A 22726-nucleotide genomic window follows, 5' to 3' on the forward strand; every position below is an offset into this window, starting at 1 on the left:
CATCAAAAAGCCATTTCTTTTGTGCTGTCTTGCTTTTTAAACCCATCAAACTGACCTAGCTAAGAAGTTAAGAAATTCTTTACATGTTTAAATTGCAACACATTGTGTTAGGTCTAGATTTACTGGTGCTTAAAATAATATCGCTGAAATAAGTAGGATTTTAGTTAACTAAGTACATAACTGAAGCCCCATGGATTTCAGTAGATTTATTCTGAGTCTAAGCAAGTCTGTAACCAACACTTTGGTTTTGTAATTCTGAACAATATGATTGTCTCTGTGTGTATAAAATAATTTCTGGATGGATCAAATACATTAATACCCTTTTGATTTTATTAGATCTAACTAAGGTTCCAATAGAAGAGAATATGTACCTCAGGGTTGAAGTGTGGAGTCCTTGGTTCTCTCTGAGTTTGGCTGTTTGCTTGCAGACGTTTCATTACCCAACTAAGTAACATCATCAGTGCAAGTGAGTGTGGAGTTTTCTCCCTGTTTATATGCAGTAGCTTGCCCTACCCGTTTTGGTGGGGATGTGGTTTTCTTGGTAGTTCCTTGATTAGGGTATTGTGTTTTGCTTGATTGTTTATCTGGTGTTAATCCCTGCTTATCTGGGTGTTGGCTGCTGGAGAGGATGTGTTCTGGTCTTTTTGTTTCCTTCTTGGCTTTTTTTTAATCATCTCTTTTGAGTGATGTGTAAATATGGTTTATCTGTGTGCATTTATTGATGGCTGATTTGTCTGAATGCCAAGCTTCCAGAAATTCCCTAACATTTTTGGATTTGCCTTGTTCTAAGATGCTAACAGTTTCCCATTTGAAACTTTGGTCGAGTCTGTCCATGTGTTGTGAGATTAAGGAGTTTTCATCACCAAAACTGGCAGGGCAAGCTATTGTATATAAACAGGGAGAAAACTCCACACTCACTCGCACTGATGAGGTTACCTAGTTGGGTAATGAAATGTCTGCAAGCAAACAACCAAGCTCAGGGAGCACCAAGGACTCCACACATCTAACTAAGGATTTGGCAGTAGGTGGTATCTGGTGTAGCATATGAGCCATAAAGGAAAGGTCTCCCCCCCCACCCTGCTTCTGCAGCTGTTAAAAGTAATTTCAAACCCTTTTATGCATTATGAATACTTATACTGTGCTTCTTAATATAGTTTGTTGCAGTATTGGAAGGTGTACTATCTAAATTATCAAGGTATGATGAAGGCACTTTCTTCTCATCAATACTTTCATTCACTGTAAGTATATCAACTATTAAATATTAATTTGAAAAATCCACTCTGAGCCAATAATACAAGTGACAGTATTTGTTTTCTACCTTTACATTTTCTAAAGGTAAAAGCGGCTGCAAAGTATGTTGATGTTCCTGTAAGTATTTTTCTTTATAAGTATGAATGTGATAAATTAGTTGCTTTCTACTGTGTGTACTTTCTCATGTATTATCATTGCACTTTCTTTTAAAGGTTCATTATAGTTACATACCATGCATTTAAGCAGATACTTCTTGCCCCTAGTGGGCATTTCATTTCCCTTAAGCTACTACAAAGTCTCAGAGCAAAGCTTTGAAAGATTACTCTCAGTGTACTTTTTCAGCTGTGCAGGAGTGAGGATTGTAACCTAGAAACTGTGTCATGGGGGAGATTTTGTCATTTGGGTTTAATTGTTCCTAGGCTTAGCTCACTGGAGTTTTCATGAAAGTGAACAGTTTGCAATTATATTCTGTGTCCATGAATATCTGTCTTATAAATTTCAGGTATCCCTGTTGCATGAGATGAGCATATAAGGTTATTCAGGTGTGGAGCTCATAACTTTCAAGCACTAAAAATACCAAGATGTAAATGTCCTGTTCCAAATAGATATTTCTTTTCCATTTGTAGTCATACTCTTTTTTTTTCCTAATGTTGTCTCTAATAATATCAGGAAAAAACTATGAATGGCACAATATTAAAAAAAATTGAAGCTAAACCAGGTGTTTTTTTTTAATTTACTTGCCTTTTTCCCATGCCTAAACCTCCTTTGTACAATTCTGGGAATTACTGTTATTAAACACAGTGTTATGTAGTCAAATTCATAAACAAGAAAGACTTTAAATAAGGAAAAAGTCATTTTTTTGTATTTTAAAACCTATTTATAAAATTTATAAAATAGTAAAGCTTTTTCCTATCTCTAGGGTGAATTGTCATTTGCAAACCTGTGTTTCCTGTTTTCCCGACCCAGCTTTTCTTTTCTTACTCCTGTTCTATTTCAGGTCGTAATACATATAGTAGAAGTTCTATATACAGTAGATACTATGAGATGCCATTTGGAAAACATGGTTTATCAATGATGGTATACTGTTTTTTCAAACCAAACCAATGCAAACCCCACCCTAAAATAAAAAAGCATAAAGAGAAATATAAATGTCCAGCCATGCAGATCAATCCTGTTATTTTTTCAGTATAAAATTATGTTGGTCTCATTGTTATTTTGAGACAGTGGAATCTGTCCCTCTAGGATATCAAGTTCTCATGGCAATTGGCTCCCTCTTCAAATGGGCCAGAGACATGTGGAACAAAATGTCAGGCTGAAGTCAAAGGTCAGAGTAGTTCCAGACAAACAGGTAGAAGTCAAGACTCAGGATTGTACTGGAGAATAAGAACAACTCAAAGCAGTTGTGTTGCTCTTAGCATTTGTCCTGCTTGGTTGCAGGATCCACATGTTTTATACTGCACTCACTTTAGTTCATAGAGCAAAGCTATCCATGCACGATGTGACAAGGTTTTGTTTTCAGCTGCCTTATTGCAAAGCCTGGCACCAGTTAGGGCTGGGAGGGAGTGACTGGCCCAAGGGACTGGGAGGGAGTGACTGGCCCATGCCTAAGGGAAGACTAGAACCTGGATCTCCTCGTTCATAGTCCAGCACCGTAAGCACTACACAACATTGGCTTTCTCAAAGCAGCTATATCAAAGGTTGGGCAGGGAGCAGAGACCAAGATCCAGGTCAGTTTCCCAGGAAAGGGAACAGAAACAAGGCAGAGCTTTCTACATCACGCTGCCCTAGCTATGGTATAATTGCTACACCCTTACTTAGGGTGTATAATTGCTACACCCTTACTTAGGGTTTAACAATGAATCCACGATGCTTCAAAATTTCAGGGGCATTCCACTCCACAGCCTTATACATGATCCAGAAAAGAGCAGTCCTTAAGTACTGCTGTGTCAAATTCTCCTTTGCTCAGTATTGGGAAATGAAAAGCAGCAAATAACAGTTGCATGAGGAAAGAAGAGAAAATAAATGTATTCCTGAGAAATGCAGCAATGGATCAAATCCATTGCTGCACTTCTCCAAATGGAGAGAATTTGGAGAAAACTGTGTATACGGTACTTCACAATTCAAATTGGATTGTTTGGAAAGAAATGATGCTACAGAAAAATGGTACTTTGTGTCTTGTAGTTCAGTTGTCAGACTGTAAACAGTTCATACATCACTTCTTCACATTTATAAACCCAATCTTGTATCTTGGGTCAGTGCAAATATACTATATGTAGTTGGAATCCAACAATTCTTTTTGAACAAGAAGTTGGAGTAATCAGGATTTGAAAAGCATCAGTGGGAAAGGATACACAATACATTACTCGCTCGTTGAGTGTCACTGTAACAAGCGCATGTTTTTAACTCTATGTTTAAGAAAACAATTTACAATACTAATTTGGAACAGAAAATTAATACACTTCTCCACATTTAGGTTTATCTTGGAGATAATCTGTAGGTGTTTATTTATTGACTGTATTTTATCTGGTTTTCAAGAAAGTTGAGACCAACATATATGTCCATTTCTGTCCCAATAGCACTCCTGTCAGTTTTCTCATGAAGGACTAGCAATAGTTTCTCCCCTCTGTAGGAGTGTAGGAGTCATTAAGTTTATATACCCCCAGAAACTTAAAGTTTTCCTGGATTATTCTGTAGATGGCTAGACAGTAAAACATAAATGCATATGAATGGCTGATGCTTCTGTCAGTGTCTTGATCTTACTGTGAAATAGTCATTTCCATTCACCTGTCCTGCAGAGCTGCACTGACTCTGGCTTATTAAGTAATGTGGAAGTGAAATAAGTAGGCTGATTATTAGAGTACAAATAGTATAAATTTCATATCAACAATGATAAATTTGGAACACATTATTTTTGCCTAATTTTTGGCAATCATGGCAGAGAAGCTTTCTTTCTTTTCCACCCTCAGATGGGTCTTAGAACTTTCAAAAGTCTGCTGTGACAGGTTTATATGTATACTGTTAAATTGTTTGAGAGAACAGTTTCAGTTATTGCCACCTGAGGATCTGGATAAGATATTTAGAAATGTTTGCTCAACAGTCTGTTTCCTTGACCTTTATCCTTCTGCCTTTTCTCCAGTCCCAAGAAAAATACCATATCAATTGTTCCTCACATGCTTGTGTAAGCTGATATAGAAGAACTGGGACATCCTCTTCAAGGAAGCCAATAATCTAAGGATTTTTCTTGAATACCACATTTTGTGGGATAGAAGCACTACTGAATGTTCTAAAATATTAACTCAGCCCACAAAATAAATGCACTGAGCTTGTGATAAGTTTTACATAGCTTTTGTTTCCTTTCCTTTTCTTTCCTTAACAAAGACATAGTATAGCCCTAATAGAAAAAGGTTTTCCAACCTGGAACAGATGCAAGGCATTGTTGTTATTTCTTTATAAACAAGAAATATCCTTGGATTTGGAGAGAAAGAGGAAATTTTAAGGAGCCATCTATTTCTACATAACTGTCTCCTTAGAGAATGGAAGTTACAGTGTGTGTAGGTGGGTGGGTGTGTTAAACAAAGAACTAAAGATGTCCTGAAAGTTTTAAGAGGAAGAAAAATGGGCTAGAGAGAACAAAAATTAGGAAGTAAAACTTGTATTCTGCATTTCATATACCCTGTTTAAAAGAAAAAAGAAAAATCCAAACTATAATAACATTAAGTTCTGCCTTGCAGAAATGTAGTTATGCTTCCTAAATCCTTTTGAAGTGTACCTTTTTCTTCTTAAGTTGCAGAAGTAGTATTTGCATGTGTTACAATATCTTCAGTGACAGTGTGGCAAATCGTTAATGTTTAAAATATCATACCGCGCAAAGGCCAGTTAATCAGTTAATCATTCAGACCAGCTCAAGTATGTGTCTTCTGTTGAACTTTTTCTGGCGATCTGGATGATCAGAACAGTACACGTTTTGTAGAGAAATTGACATTTGTCTATACCATCGAGATAATAGTTAAATTGATTTACTAAGCATTAGCAAAAACAACTTAGCTACTTGATTAATTGATGTTTTAGTCAATTGTTATTCAGACACTGGTACAGAATTTGACCACTTTACTAGAAATGCCTGAATGTTGATCTGACAGAAGGTCAGGTACATAAAATTCAAACATTCTGCCTGACATGTTCAATAAAATGGGTGTAATAAAGTGGGAGAAATATCCCTGTAAAAAAAGGCAGTATGGAAGAACCTCTCTCTTAGTCTCCCAGGATCAGAGATGATGTTGATATTTGCCTACCAATAGTACTGAAACCAAAACTTAAAACAGGCAGTGTTAAATTATAGAACTTCATTAAATTCTCCAGCCAGTACAAAGCAAGGTCTAGTGTTCCAGCTATTAATTTTATCATTATTACAACTGGCTAAGATTTTGACACATTTGGGGGCACATTCTATACCCACGTGCTTGTAACAGCTTGAATCTATTTAAATGACTACAAAATGGCTTAGATTTTGTGTGCTACTGACTTTGCTGAATAATCCTGAGGAAAAATGCATTTTATATCCCAGTTTAATGAAGTATGAATTAGCTGTTTCTATGTGTTACATCTTTTAATTGTATATTTAAACACTGGGAGTCTTCTTCATTAAAAAAGCAACATCCTCTTTTCATATATTGTTAACATTCAGTAAAAAGGTTCAGTATGTCCTCTGTATTTAAATCTGTTGCTTGCAGGGCAGGGTGAAGGAAAGCTGTATAGAAAGGACCCCCCCCCCCCCTCTCAGCAGTGAATGGGAAGGGATGATCCACACCTGCAGGATTAGGTGAAGCCACAGGAAGTAAGAGCCCCAGAAGCAGCATATAATTAACCAGGAATTTTCTGTCTCCCTCTTTGTAAATACTGTTCATCTCGCCAGGTTAACAAGTGATTAACCTCAAGAAAAGGATCTACTGTGGTTAATTTCCTTGTTTTAAACTCTTCTCTTTTTTCTCTTGCTAGTGTATTTCCTTACGTGTGTTACCAATCAAACAGTATCCCTGTTACAATACATCATTTCCTTGTATTCTATTTCATGCTTTTGCCTTCACAGTTTTTCCATTTAGCTGTGTGCAGGTTTGGCGGGTAGGTATGATTACCCTGAAAACAATTACTCTTGCCTAATCAAATTGAAATTCCACCAAAAACAAGTAAATAAAATGGTCTAGCCTGCCTTTTCCTCTTGAAATTTGGCAACTTATCAGATGTTCACCTAGCAAAATGGTACTTACCATTGTGCATAGCGCTGGCACCTAATCTTTAAAAAATATCATGCAAATGTTGATACTTCTTGTGTATAAAAATGCCCTTGGACTAATACTATAACAGTACAGTATTACAGACTAACACTGTTGAGTATCTGTGACAAATTAAGTTAAATTATTTAGCATCAGGTGGCAATCAAATCTGCTGGGCTCACACAACTCACAAAATGTCTAGTCAGTATGGCTAACAATATACAGGCTGTCTTATTGCTGCATTGAGAGTTACACAGTTTATCATGAAGTGGCATAAATGGGTAGAATATAAATGTCAGGAAAGTAATATGCTCCTCTGGTGTCCATACACCCAGTCCAGTTAAAGCTAGCACAATCTTTGCCCTGAGCTTCTACGCGATGTTTTGGGGTGATGGCTGATCTTGGTGCCGCAGATGCTTTTATATCCAACAGAGGTGAATATGTGTGGCTCAGGGTTGAACTGTGGAGTCCTCAGGGTTCTCAAGCTCAGAGAACACCAAGGACTCCACAGCTTTTATATCCGTTTGCTTCCAGTGTCACTAGTCACAATGTCTTGCTAACATAACAATCAGTGTGACCCACGCTCAGAATCAGAGTTGAAGGCACCATTTAAATCATCAGGACCAATCTCCTGCTCTGCTCAGTAGAGTTAATAAACTTTTGTCATCATCACTGATGACAAAAGAACTGAACTGAAGAAGAACTGAAATGTCCTAATTATATAGTAGATTCTTTTAAAGGTTTTCTGTTCTTATAATACAGTAAGGCTTCAGTCCATATTGTACATGGGGAATATGCCAAATGTGGATCATGTATAACAGCCACATTTATCTGTTGGTCTTAAGACCTGAATTGCCAGGGAGTTGCAAGTGTGTGGAATGACACTTTGAAAAAGCAGCTTTAGAAACAGAGAAGCAGCAGGAAGTGGGCTTAATCCTCTTCCCACCGTTTGCTTTCCACTACAAGCCTCCTTCCCTACTCCAAGCTATTTCCCGTAGGATTCCAAATCTGCATTCCACACCTTTAGAAACTTGCAAGAGAAAATTATTTATTGTATCTAACAAGATGTTTATGAGAATGAAAATAGCAAAATTCAAAATAAGGGACTAGAGTTATAGAAGTGATATACATTTTCAGCTAGAAACGTCCATTCCCAAATGAGCACTGATTTACTGTTTCATATAGAAAAGGATGAACTGGATGTTTTGACAAAAGGATGATTTGTTTATGCAAGCCAGAATGAAACAATAGTTTCTGGTCCTGGCTTGTTGTTAATTATAGTTTATATTACCACAATTGTCCTTTTCAGAAATAACATATTAAACTGGAAACATAAAAACATAAGAAAAGACCCATGTCTAATTCCAGCATCCTGTATCTACCCTTGTCAGCTAATTGTATAGAGGACATACAGAGGCAGGACAACAGAAGCCTGCAAATTTTTCAGGAAGTATTATTTGAAATATATTGCCTTTCATGATGTTTCCAATCTCTTTGCAGATGCAACAGTAGAGTGCACAGGTCTAAGCTGGAGCAGGCTTGTTTTTGTAATACTAAACTTTGTTTAAACCCAATTTCCATACTGGACCCATTTATTTTTTTATTTAATCCATCCCTTTTATACATTTGTACATTTATACATTCCATTTATATGGCTTTCCAACTCATAAGTGTGACTCTGTGTGGCTAACATCAGATTGAAACAGCAAACAGGATATCAAACAGAAAAATCCTAAGAACAAATTGTGCCCAAAGCCACTCCTATATCTGCCTAAGCATTCCCTAAAGACAGGCTCATCTAACCTTCTGGCCCAGTGCCCAAGAAAAGAATCAGGCCTTTCAAAAGGCCATCCAGGTCTCAATGAAGGCACGGAGATAGAGAAGGTATGTCTCCTTCTGGGTTCCATCAGATGACATTCATTAAAAGAGGAAACCTGGAGCACACCCACCTATTCAGATCTTATGGGATAGGCTAAAGTAATAGGAGACCAAAAGTCCTGCAATAATTCAACACTGTACAATGTAAGGCTTTATAGATGACAACCAACCTTGAACGATATCCAGAAACCTACTGGTAGCCAGTGCAACTCACATAGCGGTGAGGTCACTGAGGTCATGTGAGCATGCCAAGTGAGCAAGACCCCACAAGGCCTCAGGAAGGCTGCACACAGCTTCAGGAAGAAGGCCTCATGTGGTCAGCAGCTGCCTCGTGAAGGGCCAGGCCAGGTGTACCTCGTCAGTAGCAGGAGAAAGAAGTTGGTGAAGGTCAGCTGGGGGCAGCAGGGGTGATAGAGAGCAGGGCAGAGTGCAGGGCAGCAGGGGTGGCAGAGTGGCCAAATAGGTAGAGATGGGGGGAGATAGGTGGGTGGAGGAAGTTGAAGCACACCCTGCGGTCTTAAATGCGGGCAGGCTGCCAAGCACCCAAATTTTGATCATATGACCATGGGAGTGCTGCAATGGCTGTAACTTTGGGTGTAAGTACCATTCATTCAGTTCCATCGTAACTTTGGTTGCTGAACAAATGGTTGTTAAGTGAGGACTACCTGTATAGCTACTTCACTACCTTTGCCTTGGGGTCACAGCTGGTGCCACACTTGAAATCCAGGTGGCCATATTTCCAAGAGAGGAATTCCACACATGCCATTCCAGATCTTGGTGATACATGCCAGATCAGCCTTCTTATCCAGGGTTGAATCCTGAATGAGGAAGGCCTTATTACAGGCTGACCTGGCATTCAGTGATAGCCGGAGACTCAGTTCAGTGACAAGACACTGGGGCAAAGCCCAATGAGAATATCTGTTGAATCTGTATATATGTAGTTTTTTTGCCCATATTTTGCTCAGTAGTTTAAAAATATCTATCATTTCTCCCCCCCCCAAATTTATTTATTTATTATCAGTCAGATGTTTAAAGCACCACAGTTGTTTGATTCTCAGCATTTTCAAAGAACCTTGTACATATCCATAGTACAATAATACAAAAATAATTAAAATATTTATAACAAATATTTAACTTAAACTGGAGCCTGTATGTTGGATGTCATCTACAATTTACAGTGTAACAATGCAACAGCCATGGTGGAAGATTGGCAGAACACATCCGTAATCAACCGGGAATCAGAAAACATGATGAAAATTCCTTAATCTCACAACGTATAGACAAATTCAACCACAATTTCAGCTGAGAAACTGTTAAAATTTCAAATCCAAAAACTCTAGGGAATTCCTGGAAGCTTAGCATTCTGACAAATCAGCCATCAATAGACACATAGAGAAAAAAACCATCTACATACCATTTAAAAGATATACAGTAACCGGAAGTCAAGGAAAGGAACAAGCAGTCCAGAGACACATCCTCTCCAACAGCCATAAGCAAGAAGTAGCACCAGGTGTATAATCAGAAAAGAAATAATGCCCTAATCAAGGAACTATCAAGAAAGAAACCATACTCCAACCAAAACAAGCAGGGCAAGCTACTATGTGTACATAACCAACAAAGTTCACTCTCCCTTACACTGATGATGTTACCTAGACTGGGGGGAAAAATCTGCAGGAAAACAACCAAGCTCAGAGAACCCAACACCAGAATCAACAGAGAACCCATATGTACTTGGGTCTTGCTTGGGTTCAACTTTAGCCTCTTTGTTCCCACCCAGACCTTGACAGCCTCCAGATACTGGGACCAGACTGCAACTGCATTGCCAGTGCAGCCTTCTGTGGTAATCTATAATTGGGTATCATCAGTCCTCTCCCAAGGACTTCAGATGTTGAAAAGTAGGTAGGAGAGGATCAAACACTGCAGCACTCCACATATCAGAGGCCACCAAGCTGATGTCCTCTGCAACCACCAACTAAATTGACAGTCAAAACAGAAGTATTGTTTCTTAGACTGGCTAAAAAACAGCTTATTAGGATTTACACTGCATGTCTCAACTATTTTGATATAACAGGATATATTTTTACTTAAAGATTTTATTAAGTAATTGTTCATTAAATGTTTTTACATCTTAATTAGATAATTAATCTAGTTTCATTAGCTTTAACTAGGGAGTTTTGCCATTGTAAATTCTTTGAAGAATCAGTTGTGTATATTCAGTCATGTATATATAGCAACTAAAACTATTTAAAAGGAAAATTAGGTTTTTCAGCAAATTTATCAGAGATAATTACCCTGTGTACAGGGCAGGGAAGAAAAAGTATAAAGTGTTTTAAAGAACTGTAATTCTAATTGGTAAATGTCACCAGCTGTTGCAGCTATCTTACTTGTGTATATTCTTCTAATAATTAGAGTCTCATGCCACAAGCTACATGAAAATATATTCACTAGGTGTGAAATTCCCATATGTCACAAATTAGGTAAACATCTCCAGGAAAAAGGAGGAAAAACTGCTAATGGGAATTTTTCCCTCAAGAATTGACTATTTTCAGGATTTTTTAAAAACTTGAAAACAGATTTGCATGAAGATAGTAAGTTGTGATTTGTTGTGAAAATTATTCTTCAACATAACATTAATTCACAAATGATTCTAGTATATGTGGTTTGCCAGTTTTAATTCTGTTAGAAAGCGGTGAATTTAACAAATGCAGTATTGAAACATTACATCTTAACCATCTGGGTTCTGCACAGAGTGCAAAAGTGGCATTGTCCTTCCCCATACAATTAAGATGTAACGCACACTTCCGGTGCTGAAATTTACTTAGGGTGTGTGCTTCACAGAATAGCTAATGCTCCTGATCCCACAAGGAAAGAAATCATTTTGCTAAGTCAGAATGCTCCACGCATGTTCCAATGAATTCAGTCCTGTGCCATGACAATCTAGCAAGAAGGGAGTGAAAGAGGAGCAATATTCAATTTAATTTTTATTCCTCATTCTAACTTTGCTTTCTGTAGAAGAGAAATAATCTCACAACAGAATGAATGGAAAGGAAAGAGGGTATGGAAGCTGCTTGAAGATATAGATATGAGAGCGTGAAAAGAATTTGTTACAGAGTTCCGCTGTAAAATCTGGAGTTATACTAATGGAAAATAAGGATCCTTAGCGGAATGATAAAGTGAAAGTGCCTGTGGATGAATAAAAAAATGCATGTAAGAAAATGATTGTTCCAAGAATGGTTTGGAAGTGGATGAAAAGTGCTAAACAAGGAACCTCTAGCAGAACGGATAGAATTAAAAACGACTGGGGATGAAGCTGAAGTGAGGGAATACTGGAAGGAATAATTTGAAGATTTGTATGGAATGATACTGAAATTGAAATGTTAATATATTAGAAATGGATCCAAAGAAGAAAAATTGGGTTTTGGAGTAGGTATAATACTAATGTAGTGCCTCCTTAAGGAAATTGTATGTTTTTCTGAGCTCATGTGCTAGCTGCTCAGTCTCAAGAAAATACACATTTGAGTGAAAGAACCACTGACAGCATGCCCACACCCACTCTGAAGCACCTTGTTGGACTCTGTCAGAGTAAGAATGTATGATGTCCCCTTGGTTGTTTAATGTTACTTAAGTAAAAATAAATAAGGAACACTTATGATGATGATAGAAGTGTGTTGGCTGGGACATGACTGTAGATACGCTTTTGTGTGCAGACAATGACATTGAGACTTCAAATGATTTGCAATACTGTAAACATTAGACAGATTCCAATAGAAGAGAATATCTGTTGTTCAGGGTTGAACTGTTGGAGTTCTTGGTGCTCTCTGAGCTTGGTTGTTTGCTTGCATGTTATCTAGTTGGGTAATGAAACATTTGCAAACAAACAGTCAAGCTCAAAGAGCACCAAGAACTCCTAATTAGACAGATTGTATGTTGCAACAAGGAACATCAGTCTGAAGATTAAGTATCAGAGGCCAAAGTAGTTGTGTTTGACAAGAAAATAAGAGTGAATGATTCCACTTAAAACATCAGTGGCAAAAAACTAGAACAAGTATGTGAATTTGTGTTTCTTAGTAAAATGTTTACTAAAGTGGTAAGATGGATGGAGAATTGTTAAGAAGGCCAAATGCTGATAGAAATCTAGCAAGTAGAATGTGGTCTGTTGCATGGAATAAAAGTTGAAAGAAGCAAAAGAGCTGTGTATAGGATCTTGCTTCTGCCCACTGTTAGATGGAAATAAGAATTGGGTATATCAAGAAAAGCAAAAGTAAGTTGAATGCAGTGGAAATGGAGTACTTAAAAAGTATATGTAGTAAGAAGAGATAGGATCAAGAACAGATGAGAGTTGCATGAATGTGAAAAGAATACAAAAGTGAGTGATCAGTATGAAAGAAGTACATTAAGGGGGTTTGGCCATATAGAGAAAATGAATGAGGATGGAATTGCAAAGGAGCAAATGAGTCAAGAGGAAGAGGAAGATTGTAAAAATTGTTGGGTAGAATTGATGAGCTCCTCAAAAAGAGATAAGTATGAACTTTAAAAAACAAAGGTAATATATGAAGCAGTGGTCATGGTTGAAAAGTTTTCATGATGGGAACAAACTAGACAAATTATAGGTAACTGCTGATGGGGCAACCACTTTTATAGCTGACCATTTACAAACTAAACCAGGATTGTTCAAGAATTGCATGAGATTATTTACTGTGAGTTTATGTTATAAATAAAACTCTTTTCCAAAGTTGCTGGTCTGGTACTTTAAGGATTCTACTTTTCTTAAATATTGGGGTATTTTTTCACTGCTCCTCTGCAAGTTCTTTCATTTTCTCACTTTGTTAAAAAGGTGCTTATTTTGTTAACAGTTACTACCTCCCACCTTACACAGGAAAGTTCTCTTAACTTTTAGTTAACGAAACAGGCTTTGTGACTGTTTCTTTGTGACTCCTCCCTTGTGTGTCAGGTTTCCTACTTAGCTAACTTTATAGAGACAGGGACTTGACAGTTGCTCTCTTCTGTTGTTCTTGGCTATGCTCTTCTCTTTAGGACCTTCAGCTACCAGACTGCTGATCAGCCACATGCCTCTTTCTGGAAGACTTTGAATCTGTCTTCCATCACATAGATGTACTGTCAAGCTCCACCTCTGATAAACAGCACTTTCACACTCTCTGACAAATCTCAGCTTTCATTTCTCTCCCAAATAGCAGCTAAAAAACTCCTATTAGCACCATGTCTCTCTTCAAACCTTCTCACCTTCATCTCTCATCCTCTAAAAAGATCAGGGGTCTCTGTGCAATTTAGGGTCTACATGATGGGTGAGCTCCCATGTCTGAGGCATCTTCTCAGGGTAGTTATATGGTCATGGTAGAAGCAATGATAGATTGCAAGGAAGAAAGCTGTGGAAAAGTATAGTGAATGGTGGTGGTGTGGAGTAGGATTAGCTAATTTTTTTCTTTGCTTTTTTGACCGTATGTGTTCATTTCTGTGGCTTACTGTTTTTTATTCCTTTTCTGCATACCACATAACATTGCTTATCATGAAAGAACAGCATTATGAGTATGTATGTATGTATGTATGTATGTATGTATGTATTATTTGGGGGAAGCAATTAGAAGGCAGATGGTGGAAAGAAAATTGACAACATCCCAAACTACTCTGAAGCGATTAGGAAGACTAAAAACATGGCCACTTTATGACAGATTGTGTCATTCTATGCTGTATATTGTCTATTGACCAGAGAAGATGGTTGGGTAATTTTTGTTATGTAAACACAATTATTCTGTATAGATTCATGTATTTTGCACTATAAAGATCCTCTTAAGATGTTAAATTCTAAATCCATTGTGATTTATTTCCCTCTATAAATCTGAACCCCAAAGAATCAATCAGTTAAAAAAATTACAGTTAAAATGTTTTGGGTATTGGAGGAAATAAAAAGCTATTGAAGTTCACAAACAAATATTGTATAGATAGTATCAAAGAATGATAGATTGTCTTTTAGGATTCTTACAAGAAAATAAATTAACTTTTTAGAAAAAATTGTGGAAATAAAATAGCTGACTACAAATATTATATGCCAGTCTTCAGACATGTATTCTAATATTGTTTCCTTTGAAATCTCCAAACTGCCAAATGGTTTATACTATTATATTTATCAAAGAATTTTTTTTCTTTTTAGTTTTAGATATTCTGTAAACATTTATTTATGAATGCATGCATGCATGCAGCTTATCCATCACTTCATTCTTTGGTTGAATTCTGGGTGGTTTACAACTTGGTTCCTTGGTTGAGTTCTGGGTGGTGTACAACTATTAAAATAACAATTAGTACATTATTAAAACTACACTAAAGTGAATATAACAAATAATGGCATATTATGTCCAGGGTTCTTTAGAGAAATGTTGGAAAACGAAAGTGGCCATTTCTAGGCATCAAGTGGATATCTCTTCCATCTACCCGTTGAGACTTTATAGGAAGAGAGAGTTATTGGTTGACTTTCTCTTCTTAACAAAAAAGATGTAGCTGTCAGATTTTTTCCCCCACAAACTTCCCCATCCTTGATAAATCAACCCCTGCCTAGTGGGGTTGATCTGGTAATCTCTCAAGTTCCATTCCAACTTTTTACTGATACTGATACTTATGAAGTAGCATCCAATTCTTTGTGTGTTGAATTTCAAATTACTTCCATTCTGTTCCTTGGTAAAGTCAGTGTTATAGAAGAAAGTGCTAGACAACAATCGTGATACTTCCAGAGCTAACTGGCATGGAAGAAGGGTGCATCATTTACACAGTGTCCCAGGTTTTCTTAGTAACTGCAAAAATAAAAATAAATATTTGCTAAGATTGAAAGAAACTGGGTTACACATTCCATTTCTCATGGCGAGTATGGCCCAGTTCAGGACTGCTTCGGTGCACAACAGAAATGTATTCTGTGACCTCACTTTGACTTTCCACATCGTATTATTTATTGGGCATTTCCAGCTGAGTTTCTGGAACTTTTTCTGGACTTGGGCCAAACACAGAAAGTCATATGTGTCTTCCAAGAGGATTTTGAGCTTCCATTATGGTAAATTATTTATGTCTATAATGAATAATTCCTTCTCTAAGTTTATCAGAACTTAATAAATTTTTCAGGCTGGGCTATTGGAGTAATGATTGATTGATAATCTTTATTACAATCACTAACCAGCAAAGAGTAATCATTTATGAGTGTTATTAGCATTTGTTCTCCTCCAAACTGTGTCATGACTTGGCATGATGCAAAGTAGATATGATTCCAAGATTGACCGGAGGTGGGACAGGACAGGAGGAATATAGTCAAAAATAGTATGTGTTTTCTTGACTTGTAATGTATCCATCTTTTGTTTTCATATCCATGCTTTACTACTATACATCCAGACTGCAGACCACAACTGTGTATGTATGGATGAGTAAATATAATAGATTTAAATATTTATTCATAGTATTACGCATGTGTTTCCTCATGCTGTTTATAGAAGCCTATTAATTCATAATCAGCATGTTATTTTTCTCCCATTATTGTGTACTGATTTCTTTAGTTTCATTTTGGTTTTTTTACATTATTGCCTCTGTGTGTCCACACTCACAAAATATACACAAATATGCATCTGGATATATGTATCAGTGCTGCTTGAAACATACATTCTTGAATATATTTTAAAAACCTTCTGGAATTTTAAAATAGGACAGGGTCAGCTTCGTATTAAAAGAATGGGGTCCATATTAATTAAATCAAAATTATTGATCTCCTCTAAATTGCACTTAAATCTGATATGAACTTTGGATAAGACAAATAATGTTCATATGTGTGCATGTTTTTATTTGTTCATGTGTATGTACACACACACACACACACATATATATATATGATAAAAGTAACGTTGCAAGTTGTACCTCTGTGACTTATACCTCTCTCTCGTCTTTTCTCTCTTTTTCATACATACACAGAAACCAGGGGTGGATCTTGCCGATACCTACATTATGTTTGTTCGTCAAAACCAAGATATACTTCGAGATAAAGTCAATGAAGAAATGTACATAGAAAAATTATTTGATGTAAGTAACTGTCTCAGTGGGAAATAGTACTTCATAGAGTTGAATATCTTCTTTCTATTCGTTAGTTTTAAAGTTTAGGAATCACAGTGTTTACAACCACTCTTAATTATAAATATTTTGGATTCCAAAAATACATTTTCTGGGAAATGAAATTACTGAAAAATATTACTACACCTTCATTACCTTTTTTTTTAATGTGCTAGAAAGCTTATGATTTGTAAGAGTCTCTTGGATTTATATTCGCCCAATACATTGCTGAGGTTCAAGTCAATTCTGCTTCAGCTATAGTTTCATCCTACCATTAAGTAGCCAGTTCACCACATCTAATGGGCATTTATCAGGTAAGTACAAAGACCATACTACCTTTGTGGTAGCTGAAATATCTCTTCAGCTGCATGGATCAAATCTTTCCATCTTTGATTATCTCTTCATCCCTACCACACTGTTAATTCTGTGATTTTTTATTTTTTTTTTACTTTGCACAATACCATTGTGTTTCCTTTGGTACTAACATTGCAAAACTATCTCCTTTTGGAGCAAAGGGTTACAACCTGAGCTACTTCACACAGCTGAAATACTGTCAGTTTGCATTGCTTTTTTCTCCTCAGCTTAGGAGAGTTGGGAGGGAGTTGGCCTCTTGACAAAGACTGTCATTTTTCTATTGCATATACTGTGAGAAACGTAAATCTGCATCATTAAGCACATAGGAGAAATGCAGTGTTCATGTACGAGGAAATGGTATACCTCCTCTATATGTCTACACTGGATGTAGATAGATGGATTTCCTTTCGAGATATTATGTCTGTTCCATAATGATAAATTCAGTAGCATAAACCAACAGTTCATATCCCATTCATGGCCACATTCCCCATGCTTCCAAGGGCTTGCAATTGATTCTCTGCCAAAATCAGTCCCCCTGTTCCCCAAACCCTGTGAAAGAGGTTTCTGCTTCTGTACATCATCCTTTGATGGTATCTGAGTTTATTTGATTATTGTTAGGTGGTCGGGGTCTGAGTTCCCCTCTTCCCCAATTCTCTAGCTTCTTGACTCCTCCTACTTCTGGTTTGAAAAAATCCATGGGAAGTGCTTCTTCCATGACATCTTCCTTTCAGATTTAAATGAAACAAGGAAAGTTTGAGTGACTACAAGCTGTTAAAGAAAGGACTGTACAGTGAAAGACAAGATGTCCACACATATCCTTTGGCCACCTCATGATTACAAAAATTTCAAAAACAAAAAATTTGCACCCATGTGGTTTCTCTGATATTTTTTTGTTCTCTGAGGAGGTGAGGTGGGAACAGTAGCAGAAATTGAATGAGAATTCCAAAAAAAAAAAAAAGAGAGAGAAGAAATTTTCTCTAGTACTAGTAATCAGTACTAGTTCTGATTATTTTTGACCTGAGTGGCTATAGATCCCTTTTTCCTTTTGCACTGCTTTCTCCTCTGAACAACTTGGTTTGGTTTCCTTGTATAATACTTTTATAAAAGCCAAAAGTATTATACAAGGAAACCAAACCAAGTTGTTCAGAGGAGAAAGCAGTGCAAAAGGAAAGAGAGAGAGAGAGATACTATAGATAGATAGTATGGTGTTGCAAGCATTAGTGTCAGGCTTCACCCAATAGATAGAACTGAAACCAATTAGACAAGCTCACAGAATCCAGGAATTTCTGATATGTAATTATGAAAGCGACGTTAGAAAGCCATAGTGAAAGAATTCTAGTGATTGCTATATCTCATGAGCATTGCTATTATATTCCAGCCATTTGGGTCTTCTTTCTCTTTCCCAACCTGTTATAGGCTACCCGTCCCCTCTTTTGCCCAAAAGGGGAGTTGCTATTTGTCCCTTTTTTCTGCAGTGGTCAGATTTGCTAGCCTGTTGCTTTTCGTGGTCTTTGTGCAATCTAACATAATCAACTGCTTCTATTTTCCTTGAGGAGAATTGTGAGACCCAATTTCTGCAGTTTCCCACACTTCATTCCAGTACAGATTCTGAATTCTTTCCTACTTATCATGGAAGGTATTTATTTACAGTCAATCTCCATGGCATTTTAGAAAGCATTTCTAGCAGTTTCATTTAATTATGCAAGTTTTCTGCAAATGTTTTCATAACAGCAATTCACAGCCCTTGCTGTGACACTTCACTCATGTCAGTTGTGCAGGGTCTCACCACACAAGACTCTCTGCCATGGATATGTCATGTCAGTGTTTGTTGTTTCTTATCTTGACTGATTGAAATAAACCTTGTTATTCAAGCTCCCTCTTTTACAGACATTTGCAAGCAGTTTTAGAAAAAAAGTATCATCTGTTATAATAAGCTAAGTGTTACTACTATGTGTGAAAATGTATTTATTTATTTATTGACTTACTTACTTACTTATTTTGCAAAAGCTTTGATGCCTTGCAAGGGGAGAAAACTCATCCATCCAGCTGGCATTTTTACAAAGTATTAAGAGCTATATTTCCAACTTTACACTAGTTTGGTGGATAGACAAGCATATGGTCCATTTCGAAGGTGTTTTCCTATTTTCCACAGCTTGCGTTATCATTTTTCAAATGTTTAAAACTTCCGGGTAAAAATCACCATTCACTCTTCTGGCAATGTTAATGAGCATTTGGAAAGACTTGATGGTTTTACAGGATTTTTGGATTCAAAACTGCAGGTGGACAGTCCGCCTACGTTTATTTTGTTGTACCTATGGTATTTTGTATTAGAGTATTTTTGTGTTAATAATGATTCATATGAGTTAGCAAGTTATAATGAAATAGAATATCTGAATAACCGCACAAAAGCTCTGCTCTTGTGTATCATTGCATTACTTAAGGTCTTACTCCATGTTTCTTAAACTGTAACTCTGCTGGAGTCATTACAATTGTTACTAGAGCTGGCAGCGCTGTGGCTGTTCCCCAACCTTGTCACTTCTGAAATTATATTCAGGGTGCCAGCTGCATGTTTAGTGAATTCAACTGGCTGTTTCAAGACTAAGTGCAAGTTACATTGTTTTAATTACTTACAAGAGGATTTCTATAAACAATAAAGTCAGGTAACAAATAGCACTATGTGCAGTATAAATTACTGGCCTTTTTCACATAAAATTCTGAACTCTGTTTTAGGAGCAAGGCTTAGTAAGCCTCAGAAATTCAATTCGCTGCTTTCCTGTCCTTTTCTGGCAAAGTTATGAGCAAATGAAAAAAAAAAATTGCTTTTGTTTATAAATTATACAGCATAAATCCCTCAGTATATCAAAACTCAGGAAAAGCTTGGTCTGAAACTAATCAGGGCTCAGTCCAGTGGCACTAAATGGGCTATTGATCAGGAATAATTGTATACACGCCAAAGCTATTTGGGTTTTAAACAATAGCTTAATTTTATATCTTCTTATGACAAATATCTGTGGCAGATTATTGTTTACATATTTTTGTTTTACATATTCTGGTACAAGATTCGATAAATTAGCTTTAGGAATATTTACAGTGCTGTGAGTAATTTTAATTTTCTAGATTAATATATTTGTTTAAGCCCCTTGGCACAGTTCTAAAAATCCATGGCTATTCAGAGAGAAATGAGCTACTTAACAATTTCACCCTCAAAATTGCCAGTCTTCTGTTTTCTTAATCATCTCACCTGGGAAATTCAAGCATTTTAGGAAGTCCAAATAAAGATGTTGACCATTTGTAGATTTTAGATCTCATGCACTCAGACTGCGCTTGCAGCTACCGTATCAAGATATGTGTTGTATAGTATTATTTAAATTATTTATGTAAATAAATGGTAATCGAGCATTCAGTGCAGAGAAGGATTAGACCAATGAAGCTCAAACAACCTATAATTACAGACCTATTTGCTTAAACATAGGTTTACTGCAAATTGTATATTTGCTCACTTGTGTTTCCAGGAACAGGTTGTGTAGAAATGTTCTCGGCTGAGCTTTGTGAGGCTAGGGAGCAGACATGAGTGAATATTAGCTTCTTTGCTATATCTTCCAATGGCTCTAAAATTGTGTCTCCATTCCACTCTATTTTTTAATATATATCTGATGCTAAATTTAAACAAAAAGATCTGTCTCTGTCACATATATTTCCTGTCAGGGTCAGGCTCCAGTGGGCTGATTCACACGTAAATGTGCAGCAATTTTAAGGGGAAATCACAGTTGTGCTGAATCAAGTAGTTAGCATATATGAGTGACCTTTTTTATGGGGGGTCCATTTCATTATATTTTATAGCAAGACTATGAAAAGTAGCATGTATGAATGAGCTACCACAAATAAATAGAAGTTTCTAACATAGACTTCTTTCTAAGGGAATCAGTTCACATACTGCGTTGTGAAAAACCACGTCCACTCCATCTTGTAGAAACGAGGCTGATAACTGGATGAATGGGGAGAGTAAGAGATAAAGACATAACCATATAATCTTCATGTTGAGCCACAATATCTGACAGTGATTTTTGCCTGGCCAGCAACAACAGTTCCAAATCTGGATGTAGAACCCTGAAAACTCCAGAGCTGTCATGGCTAAGCAGTTTGAGTGTCTTCAGCCATGGGACCAGTAGTCTTTATGCTGTGTCCATTCCATTGCACAGAGACTCACCACTTACTACCCTGTGCCCAAGAAGAGGATAGATTATAATTAAAATGTTCTAAATTGGGAGCCCTTGCTGGTGAATTAGCAGTAAACTTTTCATTCTTAAGCATTAAAAGGCAGCTCATTTTTAACCATCTGTGAAAATGAAAGAGGAAAGCCACATTCTGATACATTGAAATAAAAACATGAAAAACCTTTTTTGTGGGAGTCTGAGAAATAATTCATGCTTTGGGGGTTGGTGGGATGAAAATGAATTGCCTTTAAAATAATGGTTCATCAGTGTTTCAGAACTAAGTCACATCTGTAATCCTTAAATCTTTTGAACCATTATACCTTATTTGAGAAGAAACGTCTAAAGGTGGCTTTCAGCATTTCAAACTGAAGATAGGGAAGCTTTTCTGAAGTCCATATTGTTTCAATATACCTTGTTGGAAAGGTTAGTACGTGTGACTAGCTCCTGGTTGAATCTGAATTACTGAGCGCTCCACTAACACATTTGTTTGACCACATTTTTCTCATACTACAGTATGTATTGTTCATTTAAGGAGATTTTTAAAACTTATGGATGGATAGGTATATAGACTGCTTTTTTGTCTGTAAATACAAACATGGGAATAGCTCTCAGCATAAATATAATGGAGAACAGGTTTGGGGTTAATTCAGACAATTTCTTTGATTATGCTTGTATGCATTTAAAGGGCCTTTCTTAAATTCAAAACAAGGTTTAAAATGTCTTTGGGTGTGAAATAGGTGGATAAAATGGCACTGTGGCATAAGGAAGGAAGAGCAGATTTTGCCTTTTTCCATGATAGAGCAGAATTGCTCTTCTCCTCCAATTGTAGTAATAGGGAGGTTTTCACTGTCACTAATGACAGTGTCTCTTGTCTGTTTGAGTTAGAAACAAGAAGTGTAGCCTGCATCCTTAGCTGTTGTTCCATTGCTCAGCAGCAACATCCTTTTCTTGAGCTTGAACGTCATGGAATGTCTAAGAACAGGAATGCCTGTCAATCCTGATAGAGGAAGTCTCCTCCCTGACTCCATGGATTCTTCCATAAACACTTCTTCCCTCCATTCTTCTCTTTAATTTCCCTGTACACCACACCAAAACAAAGGACTGTCATATGGAAACAAAAGGTTGCATTGCATAGGCTGCACCATCAAAATCTCCTAGTAGCAAAAAACTCTTCCTGGAAACTATAATATTCTTATTAGCATAGAAGCTTTTTGGAAAAATATTCTTGAACTTGCAAAATCAGTGATATATCTATCACACTGGAGAATTTACTCTTTTGTCTTATGGCAAGGCACAAATGGAGTCTGCAAGCATGAGAATGGAGTTGGAATTAGTGACTTTTTAATCATGATCATACCATGTCTGGAGAAGTTTAATCATGGTCAGACTAGTCTGGGGAAAATGACTGGCCTTTTCTTCTGCAGGATTGTGGGGGACGGCTTTTAGATGATCTTCTGTGAGAAACTTAAATAATTTTTGACAGATTCCTGCATGTACTTCAATTCCCCATTAACACGGGTTGTATTCCTTTGATTCTGAACTTAATCTCACTTAGGTTTTGTGAGATTAAATGAACTATTGAAATTTCACAGTCTCCTTTCCTCTTCAGTACTTTTGTGTTCAGCTACCTCGCTGGTTTACTGAGACCTTACAGGTTTTGAAACATAC

At 36.8% G+C, this 22726-nt stretch overlaps 1 protein-coding gene across 8 annotated transcripts in view; it reads left to right on the plus strand.

The window, feature by feature from the left end:
* CADPS2 (calcium dependent secretion activator 2) overlaps positions 1 to 22726 on the plus strand; it is a 335958-nt gene that overhangs the window by 289876 nt on the left and 23356 nt on the right. For 6 of the 8 annotated variants that reach the window (XM_088141678.1, XM_007420350.4, XM_007420351.4 and 3 more), the window contains 3 exons: positions 1155 to 1238; positions 1336 to 1368; positions 16356 to 16463. In XM_088141678.1, coding sequence (XP_087997804.1) covers positions 1155 to 1238; positions 1336 to 1368; positions 16356 to 16463 — 225 coding nt within the window. The remainder of the gene's footprint in view (positions 1 to 1154; positions 1239 to 1335; positions 1369 to 16355; positions 16464 to 22726) is intronic. The other 2 variants (XM_025164784.2, XM_088141679.1) reach the window with 1 other exon arrangement.

The sequence above is a fragment of the Python bivittatus genome, unplaced genomic scaffold, assembly GCF_059951505.1.
Source record: "Python bivittatus isolate LINGU-HERP-01145 unplaced genomic scaffold, Pbiv_v1 ctg000330_np1212, whole genome shotgun sequence".
Taxonomy (NCBI): Eukaryota; Metazoa; Chordata; class Lepidosauria; order Squamata; family Pythonidae; genus Python; species Python bivittatus.